Raw genomic sequence first — 14,139 nt, forward strand, 5'->3', positions numbered from 1 at the left:
AAAAGTTATAAGTGATATAATAGAAAATAAAGCAAACGAAAGTTCGTAGTAATTCTCGTAGATACGTCACACGTTTGCTACTTCATGTTAGATTACGTGTCAAAAATGAAATGGAAAAGTGATCTACAAGATGACAAAGATTTGTTGTAACATTTTTGTAGTCGAGTACTATCTGTCTAGAAGTTGAATTGCGGGTCTAAAGTTTCATTCAACGCAGACAATCAATTTTACTGACACATGTCATATTTTTTCAATCCAAAAGTAAAAAATGTCAAGGCTTTGATTGTTCTAGTTGCCAGTGTTTCCGAAATGAAGACTAACAAACAATACACGTGAAATTCCAACTTTCAAGCATTATTTTCTTTAAAATTAAAAATGAAATTTGTATGACTGACGTCCCCGATGAAATAAATTTATTAGTTGATTTTACCTATTGTGTTTTCTCTTGTAAAAAAAAAAAAACTATCGCTTTTTCTTTTCATCAAAATTATCTCAAAAGATTTTCTTGTGTTGTTCCTGCTTACATACACAGAATTTAATTTTCAAACGGTGTCGTCTCTTGTCTTACATCTTTCAATTTAATACAAAAATTACGAATATTTTCCCTCTTGTGTAGGATAGTTTAGGATTGTTTGGTTTAAAAATTATTTTCTATCTTGTTTTCTAATTTTTAAAACATCTTTAATTTACAGCCACAGTGGTCAAACTCCGAAGTCTTGACTATTCCATGATCCTGCATCTTATGGTTAGTTACTTTTTTTTTGGAAGAAAAATATCCCCACAACCGGAAGTAATGAGATTAATCTTTGAGGTATATAAATCAAGAAAGAAGATTTTATCTCTCTTAACAAAATCTTCACCATATACATGATCAACAAATTGATGAATCCATCGTAATTTTTACTTAGTTGACCGTGTAATTGTTTTTTTATACAATGAGAACAAAAATGATCAAACTTATGTTTTCATGTATCTATTTGAATCCTTCACCATTAATTCAATCCTATTATGTTGTTTTAGTCTTTTTAGACTCGCATAAAAGTTAAACTCTATTTATAAAATTAAAAAATTAAAATATATGTATGCAAGGTTATCAGACTCGTGATTCTACGTAGAATCGTGAAAACTCCGTTAATTTGACTCGTAGAATCGAATCGTAAATTCGTAAGAATTTACTCAAATAAAAAATATATTAATATTCCTTTATATAAAATCATAAGTAAATATTTTAACCCTAAAATAAATGAAAATAATAAACTTTAACAATAATTCAATAAACTAACATAGTCCACAATCCACACTCAATCTAACATAAATTCATATGATACAAAATATAAGCAAACAAAACTCAAGTTATTGATGTTCAATTAAAATCTCTCCGTGAAAATTAGAATCAAGTTATTGATTTGATGCAGATTTGTTTCTCAACTAAGCAAACAAAACTCGATACTCTCACTCACCCTTGATGAGTTCTATTGCAAGAATGGAAAGCGCTTAGGATCCATGAACATGAATGAATTCCTTTCTAGCATTTGAAACTCTGATGATAACAACCAAGTTAACCTACCACAACCCACCCTTGATGAAGCTGTAAAGGGTAAAAGTGTAGTAGCAACATAACCCACCACCATTTCCCAGCCATTATCTGTCCCTCCCCCAATTTGCAAGAAAACTGTGGATGAAATTTGGTCTTAGATCCACAAAAGCCAACCACACTATAATGAAGCTAACAATAGCCTTGTCAAGAATGAGCCAGTACTCAAAAGGCAGCAAACACTTGGGGAAATGACTTTGGAGGATTTCCTAGTAAAAGTTGGGGTGATACAAGAATCATCATCACTATTCAAGTCTTCATTATTATATCAAAATCAGGTTGGTAACATTGCAAGTAATGGATCATTGAGTGCAAGTTATAGGTTCATGCATGTAATAAGGACAGGATCTAGTGTGTCTTGTAATGGGCTTGAAACACAAACATGTTGGCACATAATAACAACTTAGTTATAAAGGATGTCACTACAAATGGCGCTGTGGAGAAATGTCCAAGCTTAGGAGAATCAAGTGGGAAGGGTAATAGGAAGAAGATCATTGATGGCCCTCCTGAAGTAATAGTAGAGAGAAGGTAGCACAGAATGTTGAAGAATCGAGAATCGGCGGCACGTTATATAGTGTTTAAAGGTTAGTTAGAAAGACAATTATGACAAATAGGATTATGCTTCTCAATAGAGAAAAGAGTGTACATAAGAAACAATTCTGCTAAAATTATGCAACAATGGAAGAATCATTCAAGAATCTGGAAAGGAATATTAATTGTTTTTTTTTTTAAAAAAAAGAAGACTCTAACATGCATAAAATTCACTTCATTCACCAGGTTCTAGTGATATACAGGGTTGTTTGCAACATCCTATTTAATTACTCCCTTAATAAGCATCGTTTCAATTAAAAGAGATGAATTAACAAAGAAGCTTTAAGAAAGAAAACACCTTAGCGTCGTGGAGCAAAGCTAGGGAACTAGGTCATGAAATAAGGGCTTTCGACGAGTGAGGGCTTTCAAGTTTCAATCTTCTGCGATGACGAGGACCAGCAGTCCAGCACGACAGCGATGATGAGGACCACCACGACGCGAGTAGCTCAACACCCAAACCAAACTTGAACAAGGCAGAGTGAGTGAGTAGACAGAGTCACAAGAGTCATTTTTGGGGAATTTTCGTATAATGCCATTTCGGGTTTTCGTAAACTGGTGGACTCAAAGTAGACTCGCGAGTCTACCCAAACTCGTCCAAGTCTGCGCTAAATCAGACGAGTCTACTCTGTTTTTTATTCTGCTTCCGATTTAACTCGCCGAACCTTAGTGGAATCATAAAATCGTACGATTTTACGATCTAAATTGCGAGTTTAACAACTATCTATGTATGTGATAAAATTTTAAAGAGACATAGATTTTTTTTTTTTTTTTTGAACTTAAGGTATCTTGGGTGGAGAGTTAAGGCTAATCCATTGAGTTACATTGAAGGAGTGGATCTCAATTGATATTTTTTTTTCTTTTCTATATATGGACTTTGGTCAAATCTTGGATTACATAGAGACAAAATTTAGAAATTGATATTAAAACAATAGAAACCTTAATAGGTATACATATTAATTTATTTATAAGATAAATTAGAGGAGGTGATTCCAGCAACAAGGAAATTTCCTCTTCTTTATTCGACCAATGGAGAGTGGAACTTTCCTATTAGACTTAATGACTTCCCTACGTGTTGTGTTCTTTTATATACTTTTCGTTCTTTTCTGGTTTCATTTTTTAACTTCTTACTTTTTTATTAAAGAATAATAAAAGAATGTGTACTAACTATCATTTTTTTTTCAACGCGGGACTCTTCAATCGCCGCCTGTTTCTTCACATGAAAGGCATAAATAGAGAGACGAGTTTGCCAGGAAGAGGAACCCGAACACTCATTCATTTTTGTTATTCTTTGATTCTTTACCTACCTTGAAGAAGAAGAAAAAGAAGAAACAAGGTGGTGCGTAACAGCAAGAAAAAAAAAAAGAATGGAGGGAAGTGATATATACAGAGCAAGTAACAGTTTACGATCAAGAAGTTCCACAGTTTGGAGAAACAGTGGTGTGGAGGCATTCTCAAGGTCTTCTCGCGAAGAGGATGACGAAGAAGCTCTGAAATGGGCTGCACTTGAGAAGCTCCCTACCTACAACCGTCTCAGGAAAGGCTTGCTCACAGCTTCCCATGGCGTCGCCAACGAAATCGACGTCTCTGATCTCGGCATCCAAGAGAGACAGAAACTTCTCGAGAGGTTGGTCAAAGTAGCTGAAGAGGACAATGAGAGGTTCCTGTTGAAGCTCAAGGAACGTATTGATAGGTACTTACTTCTTCACAACCTCTTCCATCAGTATATGTATATACTAAGTACTAATAAGCTTTTTTTGCTTGCTGTTTTTTTATATAGAGTTGGACTTGATATTCCAACAATTGAAGTTCGATATGAGCACCTTAATATTGAGGCAGAGGCCTTTGTGGGAAGTAGAGCTTTGCCCTCTTTCATCAACTCTGTTACTAATGTCGTAGAGGTAGGGAAGGGCTGGTTCTACACTTGTTCAAATTTTTGGTTTCTTTTGTTTTGTTTTGCTATTAGTCTTATGGTCTTCCTCTATTTCTGATTTCAGGGATTTTTCAATCTTCTCCACGTTAGCACAAGCAAAAAGAAACACGTGACTATTCTTAAAGATGTTAGCGGGATTATTAAACCTCGCAGGATGACACTGCTTTTGGGTCCTCCAAGTTCAGGAAAAACCACACTCCTTTTGGCCTTATCAGGAAAGCTCGATAAAACTCTTAAGGTATCTGGGAGAGTGACTTACAACGGGCATGAATTGAATGAGTTTGTGCCCCAAAGAACTGCTGCTTACATCAGCCAACATGATCTTCATATTGGAGAAATGACTGTGAGGGAAACCTTGGCTTTCTCAGCAAGGTGCCAAGGGGTTGGATCGCGTTATGGTTAGTCCATCCTTACCACTTGCTAACCTTTTCAACATATCTAATTTAAGATGTATTGCTTGTTAGTTTCTTGACAAGCATACCAAGGCACGCAAATAGTATATAATGAAAATCTAAGTATCATATTCACAGAGACATGCATAATAGACAAAATAATAATGTTTATTAACTATGACCTTCACAAACAACAATTTTAATTTGAACGAGATAATATAAATAAAAATAACATAAATAAATAAAAAACTGTTTTTAACATTTTACGAACACAAAGTGTGATAAAAAAAAACGTACAATAGCAAAGAATAAAATAGTTGGGATTGATTTCACTAAATCACTTTCTCATGCAAACAAAGATCAGTTATGTAGTTCAAAGCCCAATTATTATCATCAACTCACAAAAATATTCAAACCCTGATCCATTGGATGGAAAAAATTTAAGTCCCTTGACAAAACTATCAATCCCTTGACTAGTATAACCAAGTGACTTGCTTTAAGGACAAGAGTTAAAAGATGACTAACAAGCTTTGCTCCATCCCTTGACACAAAACCCATTAGGTATTCCTCTCTATTTCTAAGTTCAAAAGTATTTTTCAAAACTCACAACATCAAGCAAAGAGTGATCAAGGCAAAACAAACATTAATGCATAGAACATAACACTTAATAATGAACAATAAGCATAGATTAATAATAAAAATGTAACCATAAGGATGGGTTCAATTACATCAACCCCAAAATGGATAACTCTAACTACATAACTACAACAACAAAATAGATGAAAAAGATGACAAGAAATGGTAGGGAAGCCATGGAGAGCAAGGGAGAGAGCTTCCCAGCCTTCACCCTCAACCCTAGATAGCTCTCCCAACCAAATCTACTTTCAATTTGCTTCCTTTGAGCTTAAATAAGGCCAAATGCGCTGCACCGTCGTTTCTGCACAATTGCCAGCGCGCTTAGTCCAGCATGTCGTGTTAAGTGTGCTTGCAACAGCAGTACTAGATTAAGTGACTGCGCTTTGAGCCTAAAGTGGGTGTTGAGCCCAAATACCATGCAGGAGAAACAATTCCCTTAGCCTGAAGTGTGCCTTGAGCTTGACATGTCTGATCCCTTCTACCTCAAAAAATTTCCTTTAAAAGGGTCTCGAATTGGCACCCAACACCATCTATCTTTTTTCTTCATTTATTTCTACACCAAAATAAACTAAAATTAGATGAAAAATCAAACATTCTAACTATTTTAAAGCTATTCTAATTTATTCAAAACTGAATTATAAACAAGATCAAACAAGCTTAAATGTATTGAAATATTGACATAATTGCCTACAAAATAATCACTAAAATAAAGTTCTGAAGGCAATTATCATGTATATAGCCTAAGCATGACTGATCATCATTTTTGGGATCCACAGACATGCTATCTGAGTTGTCTAGAAGAGAGAAAGCAGCAAATATCAAGCCTGACCCAGATCTTGATGTCTACATGAAGGTGGGAAAAAGAAGCTGTTATTAATATTTAATTTCAGTAAAATAACAAAACCAATATGTATGTGTGTGTGTGTATATATATATGTTTACTATCTTTGCTTCTGATTATCTTTTGATATAACAGGCAACTGCAACTGAAGGCCAGGAGTCAAACATAGTGACAGATTATACACTGAAGGTAATGCTTAAACAAGGTTCAGTTCAATTATGTGATACCATGTATTAAAATCTTTTACGAAGGACAAGAAATTGAATTATTTAACTATAATTCTACAGATTCTGGGGTTGGATATATGTGCGGATACTATGGTGGGGGATGAAATGTTGCGTGGGATCTCTGGAGGACAAAGGAAGCGTGTTACTACAGGAGAGATGTTGGTTGGACCAGCAAATGCCTTATTCATGGATGAAATCTCTACTGGGTTGGACAGTTCCACAACATTTCAGATTGTAAGCTCTCTCAGGCACTATGTCCACATTCTAAATGGAACTGCTGTTATATCTTTGCTCCAGCCAGCACCTGAGACTTACGACCTTTTTGATGACATTATCTTAATCTCTGATGGCCAAGTTGTATACCATGGTCCCCGTGAATATGTTCTGGACTTCTTTGAATCTATGGGTTTCAGATGTCCTGAGAGGAAAGGTGTTGCTGACTTCCTTCAAGAAGTTACTTCCAAAAAAGATCAAGCACAGTACTGGGTGCGTAGAGATCAACCTTACAGATTTGTCACGGTTACTCAATTTGCTGAGGCATTTCAATCATTCCATATTGGTGGGAAACTTGGAGAGGAGCTTACAGTTCCATTTGACAGGACTAAGAGCCACCCTGCTGCATTAACCACCAAGAAGTATGGTATCAATAAAAAGGAGCTGTTAAAGGCTAACTTCTCAAGGGAGTATTTGCTTATGAAAAGGAATTCATTTGTTTATCTCTTCAAGCTAAGTCAGGTTGATTTTAAACTTATACCTTGTTTGATATAATCAAAACTATATATTATAGTGCCTTTATATAATTTACATGTATACGATGATTATTTTTACTTATCATTTTGTTGTTGATGCTTCTCAGCTTTTCATCATGGCATTAGTTGCAATGACACTGTTTCTCCGAACTGAGATGCATCATGAAAATATGGATGATGCGGGTGTTTATGCCGGTGCTGTATTTTTTATGTTAATAACGGTTATGTTTAATGGACTGGCTGAGATTTCTATGACCATTGCTAAGCTTCCTGTTTTCTACAAGCAACGAAACCTTCTATTTTATCCTTCTTGGGCATATGCTATTCCTTCGTGGATTCTCAAGATTCCCGTTACAATTGTGGAGGTTGCTGTTTGGGTATTCCTCACCTACTATGTTATTGGATTTGATCCAAATGTTGGGAGGTAAAGAAACTACTTTAAACATTTAGGAGCATGCGAATGTTGTTGCTTCTACTAATTTGCGTGTTACTTATGATGTGAGTTCTTGAATTTTGTGCAGGTTCTTCAAGCAGTACCTCGTGCTATTAATTGTTAGCCAGATGGCTTCGGGATTATTCCGAACTATTGCAGCGCTAGGTAGAAACATGATTGTTGCCAACACATTTGGAGCCTTTGCAATTATCACAGTTGTTGCATTGGGTGGTTTCATTCTGTCAAAAAGTAAGTTCAATTAACATGAACATGTGACAAAAAAAATTGTTGCATTTCTATCATACTAAACAAACCTAAGCTAATGCTTCTGCATTTCATTGTCAATGAAACAGGGGATATCAAAAGCTGGTGGATTTGGGGTTACTGGATTTCACCTTTAATGTATGGGCAGAATGCTTTGATGGTCAATGAATTTCTTTCAAACAGTTGGCACAACGTAATTTCTTGAACTCACAACTTCAGAATTTGTATAATTTTGGTTAGCAGAAGTGCGATTCTAATTTTTTTGCACTCCAATTACAGGCTACCCACAATTTAGGAGTTGAATATCTGGAGTCTCGTGCGTTCTTCACAGATTCATATTGGTATTGGTTAGGCTTAGGGGCACTGGTTGGATTTGTGTTCCTTTTCAATGTGATGTTTGGTCTTGCTCTTGAATTCCTTGGCCGTGAGTACTTTTCAAATCATCTGTACTTAAAAATTATGGAACTTAGCTCGAATCATGAAAATTCCGTTAATGAAACAAACAAAGGGGGATGTGGATGACTTGTATATGGATTTTGAAAACTCTTTTCTCTTTTATTCCCCTGCTCTCTTGTTCTATTCATGCCTAATTTTTCTTATTTCTTGTTGTTTATATAGAATGATAGGATGTAGTTTTCTATAGCTAGAAAAATAAATGAAAATTTCATCACTTTCAGAAAAGCAATGCAAGGTTTTATTAATAAGTATGCATCTGAATGTCCATGCAGCATTTGATAAGCCACAAGCAACAATAACTGAAGATGAATCATCTAATGAAGGAACCTTAGCAGATATTGAATTACCAGGCATAGGTAAGCTGTTTTACACTTATAAATCACTCATGAACACTCAATGTCAAGCATACTCTTTGAGTAGCAACAATTCATAATATACCTCAAGATGTTGAACATTTTTTCAAATGTCTCGCAGAAAGTTCAGGAAGAGGTGATTCCCTTGTGGAGTCCAGCCATGGAAAGAAAAAAGGAATGGTTCTTCCTTTTGAGCCACATTCTATCACCTTTGATGAAGTCGTATACTCTGTTGACATGCCACAGGTAAATAACATTCAAAGTTATAAATTTAGCATTTAGATTTCTAACAGTGTTTCTATTAGAAATCTACTTCAGCCAGAAGCAATTTGCGTTTCTAACTCAATTAATTTCAACTGGCAGGAAATGAAGGAGCAAGGTGTACAAGAGGACAGATTGGTGCTTTTGAAGGGTGTTAGTGGTGCATTCAGGCCTGGTGTTCTCACAGCTTTGATGGGTGTAAGTGGAGCTGGTAAGACTACTTTGATGGATGTTCTGGCGGGTAGGAAAACTGGTGGATACATTGATGGAAGCATCAAAATTTCTGGGTACCCTAAGAAGCAAGAAACATTTGCTCGTATCTCTGGCTACTGTGAGCAAAATGATATCCACTCACCTCATGTTACAGTTTACGAATCCTTGCTCTACTCGGCATGGCTTCGTTTACCTTCAAGTGTTGATTCCAAAACCAGAAAGGTTAGTTAGTAAGAACTAAAAACAGTAAAACGTGTATAAGCTGGTCATTGAGATAGCTTGATTTCTCTCCTTAGAGGCTAATTGTTCAAACTTTTTGGATCTGACATATGGTTGCAGATGTTCATTGAGGAAGTCATGGAATTGGTGGAGCTGAACCCAGTAAGGAACTCACTGGTTGGATTGCCCGGTGTGAGTGGTCTCTCAACTGAACAACGCAAGAGGCTGACTATTGCTGTTGAATTAGTGGCTAACCCGTCCATAATTTTCATGGATGAGCCTACTTCTGGGTTAGATGCAAGAGCTGCTGCAATTGTTATGAGAACAGTCAGGAACACTGTGGACACGGGAAGAACCGTTGTCTGCACCATCCATCAGCCTAGCATTGACATATTTGAAGCATTTGATGAGGTGAATGACGACAATAATAAATGAAGCTGTGTCTTGTTTAGTTTCTTTCTCCATTATACTTGAATCGAACATGATATTTTATGCGTGATTCCAGCTATTCCTAATGAAGCGTGGAGGACAAGAAATATATGTTGGGCCACTGGGTCGTCACTCTAGTCATTTGATCAAGTATTTTGAGGTGAGATCATACTTAAGTTCAATATTATTAAGTGAACGACTATAGTTCTTGAGGACAAATACTAAGATTTTCCAATAATTTCTACTGTCCAGAGCATTGAAGGGGTGAGCAAAATCAAAGATGGATATAATCCGGCTACTTGGATGTTGGAAGTTACAGCAACAGCACAAGAACTTAGTTTGGGTGTTGATTTTACTGACTTGTACAAGAATTCTGATCTGTATAGGTAGGCCAATGACTATGTATATGAATTTATTAACTACACTGGCTATTGTCATCTTTGTTTTCTTGATTTTCAAAATGCTTAAATGAGTTTTTCATGGTTTTCAGGAGAAACAAGCAGCTTATACAAGAACTGGGTCAGCCTGCTCCTGGTTCAAAGGATCTTCATTTCCCTACTCAATACTCTCAGTCATTCTTGGTCCAATGCCAAGCTTGCTTATGGAAACAACGTTGGTCATATTGGCGCAATCCACCATACACTGCTGTGAGGTTTTTCTTCACTACTTTCATAGCCTTGATGTTTGGAACAATTTTCTGGGACCTCGGAGGCAAACAGTAAGTCCTAAAATTAGTAAAATTTTAAAATAAATTCTTACTACTCACCAAAAGAAAAAAGTCCTATGAAATATTTTGTCACATGTTCCCAAATCCACTCAAGTTCTGATTCCTTCTGGTAATTTTACAGTTCTACAAGAGGAGACCTGTTGAATGCGATAGGTTCAATGTACACTGCTGTTCTCTTCCTTGGAGTACAAAATGCTTCCTCTGTACAGCCAGTGGTAGCAATTGAAAGGACTGTTTTTTACAGAGAAAAGGCTGCCGGAATGTATTCCGCCTTACCCTATGCATTTGCGCAGGTAACTAACATCATTATGTATTCATTTCTTTCTTTTACAGACATAGTTGCATACAAGGATTGTATTTACAAACTCCCTACTTTTTTTCCACAGATTCTGGTAGAGCTACCCTATGTCTTTGTTCAAGCAGTGACATATGGTGTAATAGTTTATGCCATGATCGGATTTGAGTGGACTGCTGAGAAATTCTTTTGGTATCTATTTTTCATGTACTTCACATTGTTGTACTACACCTTCTACGGCATGATGACAGTGGGACTGACGCCAAACCACCATATTGCTTCCATTGTGGCTGCTGCATTTTATGCAGTTTGGAATCTCTTCTCTGGATTTGTTGTTACAAGACCAGTAAGTTGTTGCGACCCATTGAATAAATAGTTAAATACATTGAGAAGAGACATGCATGGTTTCAATGGATGTACATAATAATGTATATTTATGTTTATTGTTTTTTTCCATTTTCAACAGAGCATCCCCGTGTGGTGGAGATGGTACTATTGGGCTTGTCCAGTGGCTTGGACCATATATGGATTGGTTGCATCTCAATTTGGAGATTTAACAGAACCAATGACGTCTGAAGGTCAAAAGATTGTGAAAGATTTCTTAGAAGATTATTATGGTATCAAACATGACTTTATTGGAGTTAGTGCTGTTGTGGTTGCTGGCATCGCCGTTCTCTTTGCATTGATTTTTGCTGTTTCAATCAAGACCTTTAACTTCCAAAAGAGATAGATAGATCGGACTCTTTCCCCAACCGGATAGAATCTTTACATTTTCGTTTTTTTCTTTTTAGCTTTATACCTATGTACTTACTTGTATCTACCATATATGCAGCAAATTTGAAGGTTTTTTCTTTTTATATATAAATGTAAGCAGATGAATAAGATAATACTTGTATTATCAATGAAAGATAATGTATTTTTGACGCCAACCTATAATAATCACTTGTGTTCTGAATTTATATTCCAATTCTTAATAATGGATATTCTTTCACTTAATGCTGAACTAGAAGTTGGAGTTGTCTGATAAACAATCTTTGGTAAAATTATCTCTGCTGTCTTCTTGAGCTCCCCTCCCACTCCATCTGCAATTAGATGTACAATTAGTATACCACAAAGAAAAATGAGAGATTTTCTTACAATTTTGGATAGTTATTTTATTTCTAAAACACTAATAATGAGATGATCATAGAAAGATTGACCAATTTTCATGTATTGTGTGAAATCTTAACCAGAAACATATGACATATGTCACCAATCAATCAGAAGCCCTTTTGGTTCCTTATTTAAATAGATATCTATTTTGAGGATAAGAAAGTGAAGAAAAAATGGGTAACCAGAAATTGTGTGATGTCTTTTGAAAGGAATATAACTGAATTTACTTATCAGTTTACAATTACACTTCTTTTTCCATAACTGAATATAACTGTATTGTAACATCAAGATCCACATTACTTGAGATGTTGCATGATCCATTGGATTTTCCTGACGAGAAGGAATAAGATCAAGGTTCCAACTGATGAAGTAGATATCTCCATCCAAGTCACTTCCCAAACATTCATTAGAATATAGTCTACATGAAAAATCAAATGAAATCAGAAAACAGTATAAAAATTAAAAAATGTGTTTTCTTCCATTGATTTTCCATGGTAGTGGCTAAAAGGAAGACTTTGGTAAATAATGAATAGGCCAATTATTCTAGGAATGCTGGAACAGGAATGAAAAGAAAATCCAAAAGAATGTTATCGAGTTCTTCCAATATAGAAATTCCTTTCCAAGTAATTTAAAACCATGCCATCTCCCGTAAGAGAAATTGAGGTTGTGATAAATTAATTTTATTCATACAATATGCTTTATATGCTAATGCTATACTATGTTATCCTCCTAATACCTTGTAATTTTCTCAAGTGAAATTTAGGTACTTTAAGTTATGTTGCTTTCAAAATAAATGATTGAATGGACAGGTTATTGTGGAATGTTATTCTAAAAGGAGTGTGCACTTGAATCAATGTCTCCGTGTGCGTGCTGTGCTGGGAATGGGGAATAGTAAAATGGAAGTCTTACCTTCTCGGCTTCTCCCCTTCTGTGGAAAAACAGCACAGTCCACCATATGATGCAGGGAAGATACATCCACTGCTCTTAAAACACGCACATCTTCTAGGTGCAGTAAAGTATTTTAATTTTAGCTACAACTACCTTTCCTTAACAATATGTTTACTTTTGTTTGCTCCATATCTGTTAGAAGAAAGAGAGGCAATAGCATGAAATTGCTTATTTCTTTAGTGAGATATCTCCACAAACATCTCCATATTTTTATTTCCTAGTTTCATCTAATCATCCTAACATTGTTATGCCTTTCTTAACAAATATCCTAGTCTTGAGCTGCAATTCCTGTCATTTTCCTTCAATGTTTACAACATCATGGAAGGAAATGTCTCCTTAGTTGGATGAAAACCACAAATGAGCATTTCCCTTAAAATGTTTGTAATCTCTCCTGAAGATATCAAGTTTAGTATCTTCAACCACTTCCTTGATATCATTTTTGTTTCTTTCTGAAGACTTGATTCTTGAACTCAAGTGTGGACTAGAGGGTGATTTTTTGGCGATTAAGTTAACAAGGTTTGCATTTGCTCCATGCCAAAACATTGAATTTTGTGTTTTCTAATTTGTACTTGTACATGATGCTCTTTTTTAAGGACAGTTTAGTTGATGAAGTTGGATCAATAGCAACAAAACCTTTATACCCACCAATATATGATTTGAAATGCAGATGGAATATTATCCCTACAACCACATTTCTTAGCCACTTTTTGAGCCAATTCAGCAGATATCTTCCCAATGCCCTCAGAGAAACAGTATTTGATTTCACCTCTTCTTAATTCTATATTAGGGATAATTTCAATTCTATGTCTGCCAACACTCACTGTCTCCCTGGAAAAGTTAAATCATTGGCCCAGCCCTTGCAGCATATATGGCAAGTTGGCAACATTTCTAATTTCATCAAAATCTCCCATCCACTTTCTTATATCAGATGCAGTATACAAGTCCAGTGCCTTTGATGCAAACATCCATACAGTTATCCCATAATTGACACGGTGGGAAGGCAAGATACTTAAAATTCTTATCGCCAGTTGTTTTGTCATTTTTTTTAGAGTTGATTGTACTCTTTCATGTCCTTAACAACGAAAGAAACACGGAAGAAGTTATCAGTGTCTTCGGGATAGTTGCATAAAACACTTTTGGAAAGGTTCACTTCAGTACACAATTATATTTTGGATAGAGTTAGGCGTACTCTATACACATTGACCAACTCATCATCTAAAGAAATATCAATAGATAAACTGGAAGTAGACTATTAGTTGAGTGAGTGTTTCTTATATTTTTTTTCTCCTACATTTTGCAGGTTCATAGCAACGTTGTTTCATTTGATATAATTTATGCAGAGCACTCCTATATATTCAAGATTTAATCTTCTAGGTCCAATCAGATGAAAAATATTGATGTTAATTGGTAGCACAGGAAGACATCCATG

The 14,139-nt window shown here is 35.6% G+C and overlaps 1 protein-coding gene across 1 annotated transcript; it reads left to right on the forward strand.

The window, feature by feature from the left end:
- Nucleotides 1–3,450: 3,450 nt before the first annotated feature.
- Nucleotides 3,451–11,539, forward strand: LOC114388589 (pleiotropic drug resistance protein 1-like). The gene is made up of 20 exons (XM_028349154.1): nucleotides 3,451–3,875; nucleotides 3,963–4,083; nucleotides 4,180–4,513; nucleotides 5,920–5,996; nucleotides 6,120–6,173; nucleotides 6,272–6,946; nucleotides 7,068–7,384; nucleotides 7,482–7,642; nucleotides 7,747–7,850; nucleotides 7,937–8,081; nucleotides 8,386–8,469; nucleotides 8,588–8,712; nucleotides 8,830–9,162; nucleotides 9,280–9,570; nucleotides 9,665–9,748; nucleotides 9,841–9,974; nucleotides 10,079–10,306; nucleotides 10,437–10,608; nucleotides 10,702–10,956; nucleotides 11,077–11,539. The coding sequence occupies exons 1-20, from the start codon at nucleotides 3,550–3,552 to the stop codon at nucleotides 11,338–11,340; spliced, it is 4,284 nt and encodes a 1,427-aa protein (XP_028204955.1). The 5' UTR covers nucleotides 3,451–3,549; the 3' UTR covers nucleotides 11,341–11,539.
- The last annotated feature ends 2,600 nt before the right edge of the window (nucleotides 11,540–14,139 follow it).

Source organism: Glycine soja, chromosome 15, assembly GCF_004193775.1.
Source record: "Glycine soja cultivar W05 chromosome 15, ASM419377v2, whole genome shotgun sequence".
Taxonomy (NCBI): domain Eukaryota; kingdom Viridiplantae; phylum Streptophyta; class Magnoliopsida; order Fabales; family Fabaceae; genus Glycine; species Glycine soja.